This window comes from Pygoscelis adeliae, unplaced genomic scaffold (genome assembly GCF_000699105.1).
Source record: "Pygoscelis adeliae isolate BGI_AS28 unplaced genomic scaffold, ASM69910v1 Scaffold300, whole genome shotgun sequence".
NCBI lineage: Eukaryota > Metazoa > Chordata > Aves > Sphenisciformes > Spheniscidae > Pygoscelis > Pygoscelis adeliae.
Genome location: NW_008824004.1, coordinates 2681949 through 2703611, shown reverse-complemented (window position 1 = coordinate 2703611; position 21663 = coordinate 2681949). Strand labels below are relative to the sequence as shown.

Here is a 21663-nt window from a genome sequence, read left to right as displayed (position 1 = left end):
GAGCTTGCTGAGGCTGGCTGGCTGATTTATGAAGCCTGTTTCTCACCAGGTAAATAAAATCCTATGGATTTGGGAACAGCTGGCATTTCGGAAGAGTGCCAATAATTATAGCTTGGGTTTCATTTAGAATTATACTCTAAGAGTTTGGTGAAGCAACCCCACTTTTTTGGAGAAACTGAGCTAAATTCTCAGGTTCTCCCTTGTTTAAGAAGAGCGACGAGAAAGACCTAGGTAAGATACCAAGCTGTGGGAACCCAAGTTGCCAACTACCTGTTACAAAGCACGCACATCATGATGTCCCTTCCTGACAGGATGGGACACATCAGTCCCCTCCAAACACTGCCATCCCAAAGTCTTTGCCTTTAGTCTCAGTGAAAATTTAGTTAAAAGTCACACATGATAATTTTGTATATGTATAAAAATGAATGTATAAGCATACGCATGTATGTAGGCATAAAGGATACTACTGTGTACTGATAGATGGACATTTTATGTAGGTCATTTCTTTTCAATAAGAAAATCACAATTTCTGTCTGAAATACTTGTAGTGTATTCAGTATGCCACCTCTGGGCTGCTGCGTGCTAACAATTTGCAGGTTTTCTCCTTAGTTCAAATAATGATTTCTAACATTACTATAGCTAGCATTTAGGCTCCAGACCTGGTTTGTTAGAGAACAGGAAACTTGTCCACATCTGTTGTCGTCACTGAACCATAAGGCCAATGCCACGGTAAACATGGTCAGAGATCCAGGCAATGCTACCCAGCACAGAACAAGGCAAATGCTGCAATGACACAATAGTGTAATTTGAAATGCATCAGTCCTTTCAGTTCCATCAAGACCACTTGTCAAAGGACTGTAATTCTAACATATATTGTCCTATTTTGTAAATAGTGATCTCAGACAGTGCTTCCCCTATTTTGAATTTTGGGGCATATTTCCCCCCTATTGGGATGGAAGCAAATTTATACTTAAGCAAATTTATACTTAAATTCTGATTTTCTACATCATTTTCTCTTTGAGTTGTAAAAGGAAGTTCTAGCAAAGGAGCCAGGCAAGTGGATCCTGCTGTCTCCACTCACTCTGTCAGCTAAAATGGCAGCTGCTGTGAAAAACCATTGGCCCTCAGGCTAGTTTCTGATATTTCCCACAAGTTTTTAAAGTAGGAGTGTTGCAAATGAATGACCTGATTCATTGTCTTGCAAACTATTTTCAGCCCATGTCTTTCCAGCCAGTTCACTTTTACCCTCTTGCAATTAACAAAGTAGATATGGGATTGACAATCTTGTTCTGGTGTGACACTTCAAGAGTGTTGCCCATCACAAAAAGCGAATGCATTTGAGCACAACTGAACCTTCAAAAGATTAAGAAAGTTTAGAAAAAAACCTCTAGCTCAAACAGATGACAGTACCTCTGAGTAATGTGGTGAGAGATATTTCCCATTGTGTTTTGCAATGTCGTGCATGATTTCTAATGCCTTCTCTCCCTTTCTGCGTGTCAGGAGCCAACGCGGAGATTCAGGAACCACCCTGTAAGAACACAGAAGTCATAAATAGGGGGTTTGCCCTTTAACATCATAAGTAAACCAAAGTCCTTTGCCTTTTGCCTGTGTTAATACACAACACACTGATTTTTCAGTCTTTGGGATACAGAACCTCTTTTGTAGTGTGCTCTTCCAGTCAGTCTCCTGTAAAATATCTGATCCTTGCAGGCAAGAAGGAAGAAAATAGACTATATCAATTCTCTGCAAAGCTGAAAAATAAGAAACCTAACTATTGTATTTGCACAATGGATGTCAAAAGTATGATAACCAACAAGCAAACAAGGTGCCTGTAGAACAGCAAAGAACAATGAAAGTCGACACTAAACACATGTAGTACCAAGTACAGGCAGACCAGGAAACTTCTAGCTGTATCATCATAAGATAGACACACGCACACTCAAATGTATGCATATTTTATAAACTGAACACAAAGCAATATTACTGATTGGTGTTTCAGTTTCTGCCAGCCTAGGGTTAAGATGATTCATAATTTAAAAGTTCACAACAGGCAACATTTAAGGAAACGATGTGCAGGAAGAGGGTATGTGGATTAGTTTCTTTGGATCCAGCCCAGCAGATGGCTGCACCCCACTGGGACAGATGTTCACCACAGTATAGTGCTCTGCTTTCTCATTAACTGTACTGCCCAACTCATGGGATCTGTAGGGCAAGTTCAGGCTTGAACCGAGTACGTAATTAGAGGTAAAGGTGGGGTCCCATGGCTGATGGGAAAAGCAGACTTTGGTCAAGTTAACGAGATAAACAGCCAGCCCCAGGCTAAGCAGGAGCAGAGCAGGGTTCTGTGAAGGGCCAGCTGTAGCTGACGAGAGAGGCAAACCCTGGGCAGAAAAAGGAAAGTAATGTATGTCTGCAATTCACTAAAAGGAATTAAGAATGCCCAAATCAACAATATACAAATATCTTCTTCCTGACCTACAACATCTTGCACACAGGAGACTTGGGACCACAGAGGGGGTCTCAAGCTGGTCGAATAGCAATAGCAATAATGACAAGAGCAATGACTGCAATGTTACCAGTAGTAGAGCAGGAAGAGGAAGTTGGGCAGGGAAATGGCCAGCTGGATCCCCTGCCAGGTGGGAACCAAGTACGCAATTCCAGGGAGAATCATAATTCCCAGGGTGAAGAATATCTGAATCACAATCCCAATAATCCGCTGGTCAGAACCAACGATCTCCGTCACTGAGCAGAGAGAAAGCCAAAATAAACAACACAGAAACAAACCTAACTCGAAAGAAAAATATTAGTGGTGGAACATAAGGAAGGATAGTACTGTATCAGGTCGCAAGTCTGTCTAGCCCAGCATCTTGCCTTCAGCTGTGTAAGCATGTCACCGAGGCTGTCCAGGGCAAGCACGGGTAATACCTCATCAATTCACCCACCGTTCTTCAGCTAGAGGGGTTTCTGACTGCGTATTTACTAATGAATTAAATAGGGCCAGAACAGGGGTTTGAGACTGTATCATGATCATGTTTAGTGGTAAATTGTTAGCACTCTTCCTGGCACAGTTTTGGCCCATGCCCCAGACTAGAGGATCCTTCAGGCAGGGGCTGCTCCCAGCAGGTAATACGGACAAGGCATCTGTGGGGAAGAGAGTTTAGCCATGCCATGCTGGTCGCTCTGAGCGATAAGGTATGGTATGGTCCACAGCTTGTTTTATTTATTAGAACAAACATAGCCTTTGTTGTTTTGGGTTTTTTTAATCCTTTGGTGGATTTTTTATTCTGTGAATGTGTCTAATCACTTCTCAAACCCGTGTAAGCCCATATTTCAGGCCATGAGATCCATGGTTGAGATGAGCAATGCATGAAGTGTCTCTTGTTTGTTTCAAAACTGTCACCGCTACCTAGCCTTCAGAGTAAAAGCAGAGGGTTTTACTAGGTTTATAATACACAGAAAACACTTCTTTTTTAAAAAAAATTACTAAAGAACACACAATTTTACAAGTAACGGTGATTTGTTTCAGCTGGCAATGCAGGGTGATATGACACCGTTACTATTTTTATTGACAGTTCATCATGTCTGCACAGCTCAGGGGCAACTGTATTGCCTAAAGGTAACTACTCAGCACTGGCCCAGGAAGAGCTGGGTTGTATGTAAAAGCAAAGTGAGGTTCTTGGGGCAGCCTGTTGTGATTCTGAAGCCCAGATCAGTAGCTTGGGAGATGTATTAATGGCAACCATCCTCCTGGTGATCTGTATGTGCCTTTTAAAAGGTGTTAAGTTCGTAAATACTCTGAGTGATCCCGGGACATAAGAGTAGATCCCTGAAGGGATTTATGAGATCCCTGAAGGGATTTGGATGGAATCACTCGTTCCAAGAATTAAGCACCTTGCTTAGGGCTGTGGTAATAGACTGTCCCCTATGATGTCATATCTTTGAACCTTTCCCTAAAGTCAGACAGTCTGCTCTGAGCATTGCAAAACATTCCTTTCTGTTAAAACTTGGCCATTTTAAGGAAGCCATGAGTCTGTCATAAAACATTTTGCTGCTTAGAGCACTTGCCAAAGTTTTAGGATAAGATCTCAGTTTAAAATTAGGCTATGTGTTTGGAAGTGAGGGGAAAAGCAGCTTCTGGCCCTTTCACTGGATCTTGGACCTGAGCTGCTCAACAGTGTAACTTTGCCCAGAAAACTTTGGTGCTTCTGGGCTTTATTTAGATGCTGAGAGGGCTAGACAGGGGGTTGGAAGAAGCATGTTTGCACCTACGTCATCACGGTGTTCCCAGGTCTCGCTGTAACTGTTTATGTCTGGCTGCAATTCTGCTCTCACTCATCTAAATTCCACCAGGAATTTTTAAAAAAATGTCACAGGCCTCACAGACTACAGTGATGTTACAAATTTTTGCACTATATAATGATGTTATCACTGTGTTTTGGATTACCACAGTAGATTACTGAACGGCTGATTTTCTTTTTAAGTAAATTTGATGTCTCGTCTCTAGTAGGATGCTTTCCTTAATGCCATGCTATTTCATGCTCTAGACAGGAGTTTCCTTTTCTGAACCTGGCAGTCATTCAAGATGCCACAACAATACCCTTTTCTCATTAACAGTAAGTTTGCTATGTGAGAAGCTTCATGGCTGGGCCATGACTATAACCTATCAAAAAGTCTGGATCCCTGCTGTTTTGATGTTTTTTATAAAAAAGCTTCCCTTCCTTTCCCTTTTCAGGAAATAATAAACCTAATATAGACTCTAGTGTCCAGTCTGGCACTAAGCAAAGCCTCCCAGCTAAAGAATGAAGAGCAGCCATCCAAGTGTCTGTCCTCCCAGTGAGGAAAAGCAGTTAACTCCTCTGAGCATCTGTGGAAGATGTTCAGACTGCCAAAATTAACCATGTCCCTGTTTGTGCATCCTGTTTGATTTGAGGCTTGCTTTGCATATTTTTATCATCCTGGTGATATTCTATGTAATAAGAAAACCTTTATATGTATACATTCTACTCCTCCACCTCTTAATTATTTATGTTAATCCCTTCCCATCGGAGTCCATAGATTAGATAGCCATAAAAGTCCTCAGATAACATCAGCAGAAGGTGTTGCATTGCTACTGAATTGCCTATGGCCAGCTGCACACAGGCATATTCAGATACCACAGTGATGGGTACAAAAGGAGAGCCTGGACAGTTCTGAAGGACACATCACTCTTGTTAGTCTGCCCTAATGCATTACTTCTTCCTCGCTCTTCTCCATGGGATCCTATAAGGTCAGGCAGGCATGTACACTGCTACTCATTTCCATCTCATATCAGAGCTGAGTAACAGAAAGAGTCCGCACTTGCTGCCATTCTCAGAGGCCACCTCTGTACCAGCAAATTAGCAGATGTTGCCAAGCAAGGCAACTCTAGACTGTTTAGCTGCTAGGAGGGTCTCCAGCATGGTCTGGACACAGGCCAATGACTGCTTCCACAAAAATTCAGTTCAGGCATGAGCCTAGACCAAATTACAATTTACATGCAGCCACCTTATCTTGGAGGACAAATGCATTAACTAGGATGGACTTGGGTTATTCCTTGTCTGCTGACCTCAGGGCCAGTGTTTTGTTCCCAGGAAAAATTATTATCAAGAGCAGACATAGCTGGACTCCTTGTCCTCCAAAAATCCCTCACTTTTCCTAACCAGGAAAGAAAGAAGATAACAGCTCTCACCGATCACGTAGCATGTCATCCACGTTCCCTTGCCAAACACACCTTGGAGAAAACGGAAGATCAAAAATACAGTAAAGTTTGACGCGAATGCCACTATGATACCGCATATCCCAACCCCGAGACAGGAGAGCAGGTAGATGCAGATTCTGCCATATCTGTTGAAAAGGGAAAAGAAAGTGAAAATCATGAAAAGCCACAAAGATTTTTTTCCCCGGCATCTCACTTCAATGCTAGGTATGAAAGCGTCTTTTTAAGACTGGCCTTGTTCCAAAGGGAGGCTGCCTGAAACTTTGTAGTGTTGGCCCTCGGGAGATGGGACTCTTCCCTGCCGTAGTTATCACTGTCTTTATATCACTAATTTTAAAACTAGCGGTGTCCTCACCAGTCCCCCTTTTATTTTAGAAAACAGTTTACCTTTTGGTAGCTAAACTATGGCCCATATGTTACAGTTCAGATTTTTAATCCAGTTGAAATAAAGGCAACTTTTGTTGGGGATATCTGTTTTCACAAATTAGTCTCCTAATAGTAATTACAGGCAGCTCTGTGAAAGTAAGTAATTTATTCTTTAATTACTTTATGTGATTTTCCAGTGTTTTGTTTAGGTTTAAGACTGCTCGTTTTCAAAGTCTGCCTAATGTATTGAGGAGTCTCATTTTCCAGCAAAAAACATCATTATTGACAGGTGTGCCCAAGGTAAGCCATAATTCCAAAAAAAAAAAAAAATAACCCAACAAAACCTCCCTGTGCAACTGTGTCCTTGGAACACAACTAGAATATCCATTTTGATCTCTTCTGCATTGTTATTGTTGCTGTTTTAAGAAGAAGAAACTGTGAAAACTGCTGTAGCTGTTTATCTTACCAAAAAATATTTGCAAGACTATTTGTTTGTTCATTTTGTTCAAAACATTTCATGAGAAGAATTTATATGGGACAAAAATCAGGGTATTTTCAAACAGATCCGTTCTTTTGAGTGCTGTCAAGGAGACAAGAGTCCACTGGTCTGGCTGCAGCACATTCCCTAGTGCTATCAATGTGCAACATTCATAGTTGTACTGTAGTTACATTATGATTGATACACAAGTACTCCTAGACATATTATTTTATTTTAATAATTAGCTGTAACTCTTACACAGTCCTAAGGTGCTAATATCATAACTTCGCCGCCAGACACTGAGCAGAGATATCTTAAGTTAGCCAGTGCCATGGCATCTTTTCCACCTTAATCGCTTATTACCATATTACTTGGAAAGATCAGGTTTTCCTTAAAAGTATTTTTGTTTGCTAGTTCAAAATTTGTTATCTGAGATGATTCCAGATAATTCTGTAAGTATTCCTGCCTACAAAGAAATCATACATTAAGTTGTTATTACTATTATTACAGATACCAAAGAAAAGTAAAACAGGCAGAAAGAATGTATTTTATGACCTGAAGAAATATTTCTGCCAGCGAAATCGTTAGTGGTGCTCTCAGCCAACACATAGGTTGGCTACCATTAATTATCAGCACAAAGCACAAACCAGGCTCCCTCTTTTAAGAGCAAGGAAGAGCTTATGAGAGCTCCCCATTCCGGGGTAGGTCAGCTGCTCAAGCCTGAATGTCACCCACATCTTTTCCTTGGTATTCATCCAGCTCTAACACAGTTGAGGACCGGCTGGAGGGAGCTATGACCTCGGTGGTAAGTGTATGAGTCCAGCCTGTGAATGGAGAGAATTACCATACTAAGCCTCTTCCTTCTTTCCTCAAGTAGCTGCTTTCTTCATCAATGGTGCCTATTAAACATCCTCCAGTAAACATCACCCCAGAAAACTCCTCTGAATGCTTCCTTTTAATTTCTGTGTCCTTCTGCCCTTCCTGGGTCCAGATGTGCACAGAAAACATCAGAAACCGCAAGAAAAGGTCTTTTCATGACATTTTAATGTCCAAACAGGATCAGTAAGTACGATTGCATGAAGTTTCCAGCCCAAAAGGAAGCGAAGATTACATTGGCTGCGTTTTGCTAACCCAGGCTGGGGATGTTTATCCAAAGTGAATTAAACCTCCAAAGTGTTGACGCATGCTTATTGCAGGTGACACTACAAGTGATTTCACCTCCGAAAAAAATCAAAGGACAGCAGCGCTTATACAGTACCTGTCTGCAGCGTAGCCCAGGGTGAACGCGCCGGCCAGAAACCCCAGATTGAGGATAGCCTGTGAGAGATCCAGCATCCAGGCATTGCCGCACACAAGGTTATACTAAGGGAACAAGGGAGAGGCATAAACACCCCTGGTGGGTCATTCATCATCCTCAGGGCAAAACGTTATAGAAACCGCATAGGGCCAGGCAGAGAGGGGAAGGGGAAGGTGAAGGGGAAGGGGAAGGGGAAGGAGAAGAGGAAAGGGAAGGGGAAGGGGAAGGGGAAGGGGAAGAGGAAGTTCAAATGTGCTTGTTCAACAGCAAGCACCAGTGGGCCAGGGAAGCACAGCCATAGCAAGCACTCTTCAAACTATAATGAAGATAGAAGGAGAGCTCCTCCTTGCTAAAAGGATGCTGTGTTTCATACATCAGTTGTCCAGGTATGGAAAGCAAATTGCTCTTTTGCAAACCAAACACAATGCTTGTTGCCAAGGCAAAGCCATGACTTTGTTTAGTGCAGAATAAGAGTGTGCAGCTATAGCCAATGAAAACATCAGCTCATAGAAATTGTTTAATTCTTTTTCTTAGTGCCTTCTAGATAAAAGCAAAAACATGGTCTCTGAGGAAACTGAAAACAGATCTTAGATCTATTTCAGACACATTGAATATGTATTTTCTTGATGTAGCTTTCCCAGACTTTTCTATTCCTTATACTGCAGTAGCCATAACTCCCTAACATGACGTTACACTGGTGCATATCTGAAGAATTCATTAACAGGGATGGGGATGGGGATGGGGATCGGGATGGGTGGGGTGAATGGAAGAGGGAAGTGGGTGAGACGAAGGAAGACAAAGAGGAAGACAAAGGAAGACAAAGAAGTTATCCAGACAGCATGTCATTGGAAATTACTTCAGAGGTTCTTTGATAATAAAATACCAACCGCTGCCTGCCAAGTTCTGCATACCTTATGGGAGTTGGGAGGTTTTGGTTCATACCTGGGGTAACCTTAGGACCAACACGGCTTCAGGACCAAGGGGAGCCACAGACAATAGCAGCTGCCACCATTTACCCTAGAGAGACCCTTTTGCTTTCAGGCATGAGCTGTAAGAAATCTTTTTATAGCTAACAAGGTGCTGGTTGCTGAAGCGCATACAGCGTGTCACGTTTGTGCTCACCAGCATGCGTACCACAATACCAGAGCTCAAACACTGTGCTTGGATGGGGTGGCCACAGGGTGGGTTAAAGCGATGATTAACAGCCTCTCCTGCCACTCACAATCCTCCTGACTCTGAAATGTAGTGCCGTGAGCCCGAGCTCTGTCTTAGCCCATTTACCTGCTGTAATGTCCAGTGAGTATTGCCTGGGCCTGGGATTTCAGAGGTGCCTATGCAGGAGATACAGAGGGCACCCAGACTTGGATTTCATTGAGCCTGAATCTGGACCCAAAAATCTAAAGTAATATTCTTAAATGTTTAATTATGTACCTAAATAAGAAACCATTTCTTTTAATATTCTGAACTCCACACAGGTGTCATTCACTCTCATTTCTATGGGCTATTCTTCACTTTTTAAAATGAAACTCCTCAGTTTTGGTTCCAAATGTACTGTTAGCACTGTCACTGACAGTAACTACAGCAGAATTGTTGTTGTTAGTTATGATGATTTTACTGGAAGTCCAGGATTTGGGTTTGTTTGTGGCTTTTTGTTTTTCTTGAAGCCGCAGGTCTGGGAATGTGACTGACAACTGCAGTTTCCAGCTCTCACAACTGTGAAGAAAAACTTGGCTAGTAATGTCATAGGTCCCCAACCTGATAGATATCCCACCCCCACTGACTTTAAGCAAAGTCATGGTTTTGATGTCAACCCCATTACTCTGGGGAGCCTGACTGGCCACCTTTCAGCCAAGCCAAGCCATCAGCATCTGGCTTCCACTTCTGTAAATCTTGAGCAGGAGCTGCAGAAACCTCAGCTTCCTCCAAGAGCAATAAAACCTGCTCTCAGCTGTCATACTCAAGGGCTATTGCAATGCTTTCCTAAAACAGCCTGAACACGGAGCAGCGCTTTCAGACTTCAAATGCTGCTTAACCTCTTGTTTCTTGAAACTATGACAACCCTGTCAAATAGTATCAAAAGAACCAGCTTTGGAAAGCAGAGTTTTTTCATGAGAATGACCACTGAAAGAAGATTTTAGAAGGCAAGCCAATTGACTCTGCTGATGGCAGAGGTTGGGGCTCTCCGAGGAGTATCTGCAGCCACCTATACAGGACCATACAGCTTACCAGAGGGCTAAAAAACAGCTACAAGAAAGTATCGGCTTCAAAAGTGTGCTGCTGAAGTGTAACAGAAAAGGAAATAATCATATGAAGAGATAGGCAGAGAGGGCAAGCAGGAGGAGTGGCTTCACGTGAGCTCAAGGAAACCTCTCTGAATTAACTAGAGCTGTACTCAGCTAGACACCTCACAGGCACATGTCTGGTGCAGGTCCCCCAGCCAGGGCCTGTGCTGGACATGCTGGCACTGCCATGTATGCACCACAGGGACCATCTGGACAGCTGCTGGACTGGTATATGCACAGAGGCATATATACATTACCTGGTTGGTGGGTCACTGGCATGGCTCCTCTGGCCAGCTTGGCCTGAATTTCAGGTGCAGGTGATACATTCAGGTGCTGAATGTCACTGTTCAGCTGAGCTTTTGCACCACGCAGCAACAGCTCTCCTGGGACCTCAAAGCACAGCATAGGTCTTTCACTCTCCTTGCCTGTCTCACCACGTAGCTGCACTCTTCCCTGGGGGTTTTTGGTCAGACCAGTGCCAGCAGGAGAGACACCGCGCTCTGCTGGGCAGGTGACAGCTCTAGCAAGAGCTCAGAGCCCAATACCATGAGCTATTTTACAAAATGCTCTGTTGTTTCATGCAATTTCCTACTGGTGGCTTCAGAGCTGGCTGTGGTGCACTGGCTTTTCCCGGCCACCTTTCCGGGCTCTCTGAGGGGGGCTGTGCTGACTACAGGCTGTTCCGTGCTATAAAAACTCTCTTGTGTTTTCCTGTGGGAGATGCTGGGGGCTGACCACAGCCTGGGTGGAAAATCAGCATTAAGGAGCTGCTCCAATGACTTCAGTCAGTGCTTGCAAATACAGAGTGAGCTGTTGCTTAGGGTTGCTCCTGCTGTTGCCCACATCTCCTGGAATAATAAAATATTTTTTGAAAGAAGGGACCTCTGGAGCCCTCTCATCCAAACCCCCACTCACAGCAGGACCTACTTTGAGCTTACATCCAAATTCACATCAAAGCTGGTTGCTCCAGGCCTTGTCCAGTCAGGCTTTCAACACCTCCCAGAGTGGAGGCTCCACAGCATCCCTGGGCATCACTGACCTTCCAGAGTCTCATCTCTGGTGGGGTTTTTAACTGTCCTCTGCTCTTACCAGGCTGAGGGCATTTCCCTGCTCATCTTACTCCAGGTGTCACCTCTTTTTCAAAAATTGTTTACAGCAATGGAGCATGACAGAGGCTAGCTTCAACATGCATCTGTGCTCCAGCTCCAAACACTGTTTAACATGAAACTTTGCACCATTATATTCTGCTTCCAGCAGATGCTTGTGGAGTGACATTGGGAGCACCATTCCCCAGAGGTGCAGAGAGGAGCCCTCACACCTCTCTCCTAGCAGTCCCCAGGAATAACAGAGAGATCTGAGCCTGTACTCTGCAGAGTGAGTTGTCTCCCAGTGAAGGTTAAGATGGCTCAGTACCTCACGAGCAGCTCAGCTCCTTGAAAGATCAAAACCTTGGAGAGAAATTCCAGGCTGATAGATCAGCAGGGAGGGCTTCATACAGGACCAGGTTTAAAAGCCTTTCACAGAATTGCCCGAGTCAGAGAGCAAAACATCCTCTGACACTTGCGATTGCTCCTGATGAAGATGGCCATGAGAGAGGACTCCCCCTCATAAGCCAGAACAGCCGAGGAGAGAATGGGGAAGGGAGTAAGAGCATTATTGCCTCTCCAGAAACAGCAATAAATTAGTGTGAGAACAAAATTAAAAGGTGCATGTAATAACAAAACCATTAAAGCAATGACAAAATGAGATGATGTTTACACAGACATAAAAACATTGTAGATCACTTAAGATCTGCTTGCCCCTAATTTCAGTTGCCGATTTCAGAGACCAAGCCCCAGATTTCTAACACCTATAAACTGCATTGGGACTACAGCTCTCCCCGAGCCAACACACCAGGTTTCCCAATACCCAGGAGGCTATCCCGGCAGCCCCAGTGACGGCAAAGGGAGCGCTGTCGTCAGCAGTGTCGGGCAGACAGCTGACCCCCAGGAGGAGAAGCGTGCTTCCCGCCCTGCCACAAGACGGTGCTGGCCCGGCACCCTCAGCACACTGCGGATCCGCTCTCCCAGGAAGGGCACCTGCCTTTCGAGGAGCAGGGGGAAAGCTACAAAGCTACAAAGGTAGCTGAGGATCTCAGCTCCCAGGGTGGTGGTGGGCGGCTGTGCCCAGCAGCGCTGGAGCCATGCCCAGGCAAGCAGCCAGCCTGCACAGAGCTGCCAGAAGGGACCAGCCCCAGCACCTGCTGCAGGCACTGGCTTTCAGGGTTTATACTTTTGATCCTTTTTCAAAGGGTATATTTATTTTTTAAATAATTGGATACCTCTTTACTGTAAACAGGCAATGAATAAGCTGTCATGAAAGAGGGCAGGAGAATGAACACGTGCCAGAAAGAGAGAGGGAAAAATATCTTTAATGGAGAGGACTCTTTCATCTAAACAGCAATTTCAGATTATTTAGGTGGCAGCTGAAACTAGCTCTTGGCTAACAATATAGTCAAATATTTTAAATATTCTGGGAAATAGGAAAACACAGAAAACTTCTAAGAAACGATGAGCTCTTTCTGAAGAGATTAGTGACAATACACTAACTCTAGTCTCCTAAGTTAGTCCTGCATTTTGTTATTTTCTAAGTATTTAAATAACTTCTGGTACAGATAAGCATTCTCAGACCTTTTCTGTTTGCTTGACATAGCACCTAGCATTTAAGTCATCACCCTGCTAATGTCTTGCTTTTCGTTTGCAAACATAACCTTTAGAGGGGAATGTAACCTTTAAAAGAGAATTGCACACCCTGCAGAGATCTTTTTTTGATCCAAGCCGCCTGCCAGACCCACATCACCACTTCAGCTGTGACCTGGTTTGGTTGTGCCTGATAGTTATCCCCATCCACATCACTTGGAGGAAAAGCATCTGCATCTGTTTACCCAGGATTTCAGCCTGTCTCCAGTTAGCCAGTAGTCCTCCTATATAACACTACCCCAAAACAACTCCCACGTCCCTTGCTAGCAGCCTCCATAAAAGGGAGCAGAGTGGAGCCTCCTCTCTGTTTCTGAATGGTCATATCCCTGTCCACGCATGGGCTGATGTTCACACTCCTACTACGCAGGCTGCTCCTATGCCCAGGCAGATGCGGTCCACATTGTGAGGAGCTCATCGACCAGGAGCACTTCCGAGCAATATCTGGTGGCGTGAAGGAGCAGAAGAGCTATCCCGTCAGTAACCATCTCCCACTGTGAGTAATAGGAAGATCCCATTCCCTGAAAGTACACGTTCTTCTCATAACATACCAAAAAATCCCAGCATATGGTCTTTAAATGTCACAGACTACCCTCTTGTGATGCCACTTGGTTTCCAAAAATGGTAACATTGAGAATCAAAAACTCTAGGGCTCTCTATCTGTCTAGACCACAGCTGTCTGACTTTGGTTTTCTTCATTTTCTTCCTGAACGTTCCGGTTTGGCACCTCCAGGGAAGAAGAGCTATAGCTCACACCAGTTGAAAATAAGCTGCAGAAGAGATGTAAGACCAGTGGCTCATTGCTGAGCATCACGCAACCCTTGGCAAGCTGGGACCCAGCTGAGGTTTCCCTTCAGAAGCATCACCTCTACGGCTGCAACAGCACACCCCTGCTGCTGCAAAATTTGGGACATATTCTGGAGACACATCTGGGAGACGTTGGAGTGAGGAGAGCTTACCGTCCTGTCCTCCCTGTGCATTTGTAGGTGTCTGTCCACAAACAGTGTCATGCAGTGCAAGTCTATGCCGTGAAGTAAACAGTTCTGCTTCCACTTGAATAAGCTCATCCAGGACAACACAGAAGAAAGATAATGTCATCATGTCCTGTGTTCAGTCCCCTTTCCTCCATGAACTTGAAATTTAATTGCAAGAACATTTACTACAGTGTCAGGGGAAGGATATGGAGAAGGAAAGGAAAGCCTTAGGTTTTTTTGGCCCTGATCTTAAGCCTATTTGTTGACCTGTATAGCACTGGCTACACCTAGACCCTGTTAAAACCTAGCTAGCCAGTTCCTCATTGCAATCATCAAGTGGGTGAACCAGCTCAGCTGGCCAGCTCCAGCTAAGGGCACATCCTCTTCCTCAGCATTGCCATGTTCCCTGCTAAGCCCCTCACTGCACAAATGCATGCACCCAGCACAACCCTGCAACCCATCTCTACATTCAGTGCCATGCTCACCTGCACAATTTCTATGCACTGTATGACAAAAAGCATTGTGTGCCTGAACACAGCCTCCTTCCATTTAGGGAGTTGACTAAAAAAGGTTGCGCTGCCCAAATTGATAAACAATCCACATGTGCACTCCTTTCCTCTTAGCCTTGGCAATGAGCTGCCATCCTGAGCAGAAGTGAGGTGCTGCCAACAGAGACAGGCAGCAGAAACCAGCTCCTTCGGGACATCCCCTTCTATAGTGTCCTTCACAGAGTGGGGAAAATCAGTCCCTTCCACCCCAATGGCCTTGCAGTACAGGCAGCCATACACTCCTGCTTGGAAATACATCCCTGTGATGAATGTTTTCCCACCCGCTACAGGCTTGAACATCAACATGAAATCCCAGTGCAGATTTACAGTAACAGTGGTGTGGCTGGAAGGAACTACGCTGGTGCACTTTGCTGATCTCTAAAGCAGCAGCAAACCACCGGAGTGAGATCTCCCTGGGAGAAGGAAGAGTTTTTGCACTGGGCTCCTGTAGTTCATCAGTGGAGTAATCTCTACAGAAAGGAGTGGGAACTGGCTGAGATGGGAACAGAAGAAATGCTCATACATGACTAACGACTGGGAAACACTGGGGCTGTGACAGCTTCTCATTTCTTCATAGCTTTGGCAGAAGGCAAACATTTTCCATTTTAGTTTGACATGCAGACTAACCGCAGACTTGTAATTCCTGGTACTTGAGAGGCCTTTATGCACCAAGCGAGTCCCAAAACACTTCAGCACACCTATCCCTGTAGAAATGCATTGCTTTAAATGACAGCATGTCATTAAAAGCTCCTCAAAATGTAGCAACTTTGAGTAGGAGTTTGGAAGCACTTTATTGCATGTTACAATTACATTTCAAAATGATGGATGAAACTCTTTGGTCAATAAAGAGATCTACAGTGATTCCTCAGCCCAATTACAACAACATATTGAAAGCCCACGCATTTTAAGTGGCGTTCATAAAAATGGCCAAACAGAGGCTGGTTTACCCTTCCACTCCCAGTGACAAACGGCTTAGGGCAATATTCATCGTTTAAGGAAACCTGGGGAGATGCAGACTGTTGCTGCATGTTCCTCATTTGTTTCTGGGCAGCTCTTCTCCATCTCTCTTGTCCTCTGGGCTGTCAAACTGCTACCTTTCACACATCCTTACTGCAACAAAACACCCTGCAAGCGCATGCAGGGGAAAGGGAGAAATTACCTTTTTTTCCTCTTTCTGGCAAAGCTTCTGTCAGAGTGTTAAGGGACTAAGCAAGGACACTGTCCTTCTCCATGTCTTGTTTCAAGCTGAGCACTTAACAGGACAAATGGAGTCAGCCTGTACCCTGCTCCCAGGGCACTGTGGCTCAAGGCCTGAGGAACAGCTTAGCTTTGAAAGCTTTGGAGGTTTCTTTCCTGCACATAGCCCAAGGCCCAGCTGGTACCTTCACGTCCCTGCCACTCAGATCACCTGGATTCATTGAGCCTCCTAGGACAGAAGGCCTGTTCTGTCCTCCTTTTTTCTTATGTCTATCCATGGCCAAAGCAAGAGGGAGGCGGAGAAACTTACCATCTCCTAAAGGGGAGAAAACAGCAGATGTCCTAAAAACAGTAAGAAAAACCAAGGCCCAAACCCGCAGCCAGTACCAGCTGGCTCGACGGCAGTGACAGAACCGTAGCCCCACTGGCATAACCCGTGCAACAAACTGCTTCAGCTGCTCTCATATGGGGACAGCTTAGTTAGAGCTTCATAAGAAGTTCAGCAATTGCTGCTCCCTCTGCTCCTCTGTCTGCCCGTTTTCCCTTTCCCTCCACTGCTTAATATTAATCCCACCATGACGGTGGAAATAAGACAGGGTACTGCCATGCCAATGACAATAATCACACTAGATCAACACTTTGAGGGTGAATTGCATTGTTTGTTGCCTTGGAGAAGAACAGCAAAAGGACCAGCTGTGCCTTCTCCACCCTGAGCTTGACTGCCATGTTATGTCCTGCTCTGAGGGACTGTAAGAACTGAGACAAACATTATTGCTTTGCTTACAGGTTTCTCTGCAAATGCTGGCTGACTGTTATTTTCTGAGACAGCTGGCAAGCAGAGGAGTAAGAAGATTTATTCCCAGCAGGTGCAATAGGATATGTTCAGATGATCATTTGTCCACCTCAGACTTCACACTTTGGCAATAAATTGTTGCCAGGTCTCGAAATGACATCATCTACGGCATGAAGACTTGCTGCAGACAGGGCATATTGGAATCGGTCCCTTCTGCTAAACTCCTGCCAACAAAGGCTGCTAATAAGCCTAAAATATGCCAGCTGTGCTGTAGCTGCTGATAACCATGTAGACTTCCCTCTTCCTTTCATCCACCACCACAGGCCATTCAACCTGCAGATGCGACTGTAATTCATGCACATGCCTCTAGGAGTCATTGCCGCCAAAAATGTCTGAATAAAACAGCTATCGCTTTGCAAACTATCGCCAGCCACCCTTTTGTAGAGTGCTAGACTTTCTCCACTGGGACAAAAGTACATAGTGCCAAAGCCCAGCAGTATTAAAGGTCAGTGACTCAGTGTTCAGCCGAGTTTCCTGGGGAAATTAGGTTTATTGACTTCTGTATGTCCTGCGTACGTGCGTACCAGGCTCACCTGGCAGGAGATGGCAGGCAACATGCTTCCTACTTCAAGTGTTACGGAGCGCAGGGGGTGACCTGGGCTCCCTTCCAGACCCCCAGGCTAAAGCATGAGGCTGCGGCACCCCCGGTCCATCGCAGCACCCCAGCAGCCCTGCTCTTCTGCCTGCTCCATCTGCTGCTTAGAAAGGCCGTCCTTTCATGTCCTCCTCCCCCTGTGAGAGGTGCTGCTGTCACCAGCCTTCCCTCCTGAGCAGCGCCAGCCACCTGCTACTACCAGCATCGTTTCAGATGGCATCAGCTGGCATGAGCCAGGCGTGGATTTAGCTTGATAATTACCCCCTCAGCCTCCCTCTCCAAGCAAAATCTGAGAAGCCACTGGGTTCCTGTCCTGCCGCTGACGCACGCAGCCATGTCTTCCAGTTTCACAGGGAGCTGTGCAAGACTTGTTCAATTAAACGGGAGCAGATTGCACCAGGCCAAGGTCCTCTGGGCAGATCCACCACCTGTGACACCATTGCGTCGGAGGGGGTGCTGCCAAGTTTTACACATAGCGGAGGACGTTGCTGATATCTTCAAACTGTTACATCATCCGAGCTCTGGTTTGCTCGACTAACTCAGGCACCACGGAGCTGGGCTGTATGTGGAGCACCAGTGGACAACTCCTTCTCTGATCTGGATTACCCTCATGGAAAAGCCTGACCTAAGGCAATGGAGCACAGAGACTCTTAGGCATGTCACTGCAGAAGCAGGGACCATTAGACATCAAAAGAAGATTTTAAAAGGGAACCTTTAGCAGTGCTCTGTCTCCTGTCACTAGACCAAGCTAACTGGCTTTGCCATGTGTTGTTCCTGTGATGATTTCTTAATGGATTTTGCTCTTCTCCTCAAATCCTGAAGGAGGAAAGCCCTGGTATGTTCTCCCAGCACCCCGCTGTACCCCAGCACTGGGACTCAGGAGTCCCGCAGCAGCAGCAGGTGATGCAGCAAGCAACTCAGGTACTGCTTACAAAGCAGTGGGTGCTTTTTATCAGTCCACATTCCCCCTTTTTCCCCTGCTTCCATTCTGCTGATGCTACTGTGAACACCTTTGCAGAAGACAGCTATCCAAGATGAGAGTGGCCAGCGAGCAGTATGCTCCAGTCATGCACAAATCAGAGCAATGAAGTCAGGTACTGCAATACCATTCATTTCACAACTCCTCATAAGTAGTCCCTCCAGCCATATGATTCTTCAGGGTGCTCAGAACTGATTGTCAGTTCAGAAAGGATATCATATCACTGCTCCATGATACAACATCTTTTCCCAGCGAAAGCTTTACATACCTGCATTTGCCCTCTGCCTCCCCTGCCACGCTGCAAATCCACACCAGGTCTGCAGTTGCCATAAGCCTGGAGGGACTCCTTCAGTATCCTGATTTTTTTTTTTCTCTCTCTCCCTGAACATATGTCCTTCAGATTGTCATGTAACTCATCCTTTTAACTTTGTCTCCCTGGTCACTTCCACTGTTGATTCAGCTGGACATAAAGTGCCAGAAATCTTAAGATAGTTGAAAGAAACAGAAACATTTCTGCACACATGGACAAAATGAAGCATTTGCAAGTAGACACATGAGAAAAGACATGTTTGGTGATCTGATTAAACAGAGCACAGATCTGTTTAAATTGAGTCATGATTTGTTAGAGCTTCAGCTGAGCGAAAGGAGACTAAATTAAGTCTGGGATTTAAATTGTCTTTACTGGATGTGTAACACATTAATAGATATCAAGCTCCTTTTAATAGCTGATCTCAAAGCAATTAAGCCAGGACGTGCATGCCACAAGCTTCCTTTTTAGATGAAGAAACAGAGCCTCGTGGGATGTGATTTATCTGGCAAATGTTGCAAAACTGGGAACAGGACACAAGTGCCACAGGTCACAGCCCAGTGCCCCCCAGCCGAGGTGCCCCTGGCTAGCAAGAGTCCCTCTAAGAGCAGCAGTGACGCTGATGATGGGACCTGCTCCCCAGCACAGGGGACAGACAGTCCCAGCCTGTTGCTACTTGCAGACTGTTGTTCCCTGGCTTTCCCAGTGTGTGCCTTTGGGAGCACAGGTGGGGAGTGTTTCCACAAGCATCCCTTCATCCCTCCTCTCTCCCCTGGCCCTGGAGTGTCTCCCCAGGAGAAGGGGGGAAGAAGGTGCAGATGGACAAGGTGTTTGCCAGAGAACATTAAACCTTTCACTCCCATTTATTGCTGCAACAAAAACACTGGTTTCATTTTCTCTTAGCTGTACTCAGTGGCTCAGTGCTGCTGGAAAATCACAGTGGCTTTGCTAGATGCACAAACTGCTGCCATAAACGAACTCTGAGCACAATCTTATGGACACAACTTACATGCGTTCACCTACAGCAAGGCTGAAGGGAAAAAAAAAGGAACAACAAAAGAAAAGGATTCTCTATATTTTTATTTTTAAGCTTAAGGGGAACGGCTAGGACAGACTGCCCAGGTAAAAGACACCATGACCTAACCCCTCGCAGTCCCCCAGCAGAGGTACCTCGGAGGCAGCAGCATAACCTTCCCACCACGGCTGCCTCCCCCGGTTCGCTCCGGAGCCAGGCTGTGGCTCCCGGGCAGCATTTGTCCTCCTGCACACCCAGCCCTGGCTGCCACTGCCAACATGGGCAGAGATACGTCATTCCCAGGGACACCAGCTCCCTGCATGTCACTTGTGGCCTTCCAAGCAGCCTTGATTTCGGCAATCGCACACAAAAGCCAGTTCTGAAGCTTTGCTCTAGGGCCAGCCAGGTGCTCTGATTTATCTTCTCCTGAGCATAGATCCTGGCTAAAGCTGCTCAGGTCAGATGCAGAGCTCAGAGCACAACGCTTCTGCTCCGAAGAGCCTGAATCCTGCAAGCAGGTCCAGCGGTCCCAGCTGGATGGGGGAAGGATGGCGAATTGAAAGGTCGGGATAGGCACTGCTTTTCAGTCCAGTGTTTGCTCAGGGCTTCGCCTGCTGTGCCCTGCTCCATGTTTCAGAGGGCACAGCTCCAGTGCAAGCACCGTTAAAAACCACAGCGGGAGGCTCATGAGACTGGCAGGAGCCAGAACCCACGGCTGTGTTGACACATTTTGTGGTGCACCTTGATGATTTCCTAGCCAACCCCTCTAAGCACACTTCATATTTTTCGTCACTGCGTTGGTGACAGTTACTGTCAGGATGACCTTAAAATACACACTCCTAGTGTGCAGCCTGTGTACTGGAGCCAGACCACAGCACATCCATGGCACGATCACAGATTACACAGAGGATCTCCTAGGAAAGCATCTTAAATGGCCTTTTGCAGCCTTATTAAAAAGCCACTACATTTACCAGCCCTTAATACTAGTGGTAACAGTCTGCGGTTCTCTGACTGACATTTCAGGAAAAGCTGAATGATAGCTTTGGGCAAAAATGTGTATTCATGTTTTTTTTCTTTAGTAAGCGTAATCATTTCTGCTGACTTCTGTTAGATCTCAGAAGGGCAGTCTGCCACCAGTTTTTTTTTATTACCTGCAGACGTAAATATTCAGTACTGGAAATACAGAGAACAGATAACATACAGTGATCCAGATCAGCAAGTGGTATCAGTCAGCTACACTTGGGATTTACACCACCAAAGTTGCTGGCCCAAAATTGAGCACCAGAAGCCTCAGCTGCAAGGACTTAACTCTTTATTTTAATCTGACATTCCTCTAGCGACAAAGCAATCTCTGTGTGGGGTGTTTTGGCTTTGCATGGGGTGCTTGGTTTTGGAGAGCCACCCTTCAGATCAACTCACCTTTCCCTAGAAGTTTGATGCTGACACTTGATCATACTCATTGTCCCGATTTGCTTGTGACTCGGAACGAAACAAATCCTTAAAGGAAAACCAGCCACCAAAGCAACAACCCTTGCAGCGGCAATCCCATTTTACTGCCACAATCCCGCACCGGGATGGAAGACGCTGATTAGAGGACGAGGATTTTCCTTACCTCGCTGGTGATGGATGAGTGGGGCTGTTTATACACCCAGTTATCGTGGCATGTGGCAAGCAGCAGGTTGCGTGCGCTGAGATTGCCGTAGTGGGAGAGCGGGCTGGCGCAGCTGATGGAGGTGTCCCACACAACGTCCAGCCTCTCGCACTCTCCGCTGGAGGACCTGTTCCCCAGGTGCAGGGGCAGTACCGTGAAGTTTCGTTCCTCTTCCAGCGTCCAGCCACATCGTTCACTTAATTCAGCTGCCCCAGGGATCCTGCACCAGTAGTTGTCCGGTGCCTGCCCAAGGAAAACGACGCTGGCAAACAGGAAAGAAAAAGTTATGCCCGTCTGGCAAAGGAGGAAAAAGACCCTCTTTTGAAATCTTCCAAATTCCCCGGCTTCCTTCAAAACCTCATCGAAAGATGGCATTATGTGAGGCCGTCTGTCCACTCGGAGCAGTCCAAGAGATGGCAGAGTTTGCTTTCACACTCTGCAATGACTGCTGGCACTTCTTATAAGTGTGACCGTCTCGCCTCCCCACGCTCCTCTCTTCTCATGTGCACGCACACACACACAGAGACACGCGGGTGTGCAACGCCGGTAGCATGAGCGGAGCTGGAATGGGGCAAAGCTGCAGGCAGGCATGCAAGCGCACACCCAAGCACACACGCGGAGACTCAGGGCATGTCAAGTGGCGTGGGGCTTA

The 21663-nt window shown here is 45.9% G+C and overlaps 1 protein-coding gene across 1 annotated transcript in view; it reads right to left on the bottom strand.

The window, feature by feature from the left end:
- SLC22A3 (solute carrier family 22 (organic cation transporter), member 3) overlaps nucleotides 1–21386 on the bottom strand; it is a 31842-nt gene extending 10456 nt beyond the window's left edge. Inside the window, 5 exon segments of the mRNA XM_009325553.1 lie at nucleotides 1411–1528; nucleotides 2577–2742; nucleotides 5708–5862; nucleotides 7837–7940; nucleotides 20973–21386. Of these exon segments, the coding sequence (XP_009323828.1) occupies nucleotides 1411–1528; nucleotides 2577–2742; nucleotides 5708–5862; nucleotides 7837–7940; nucleotides 20973–21386 (957 nt within the window).
- Nucleotides 21387–21663: the final 277 nt, after the last annotated feature.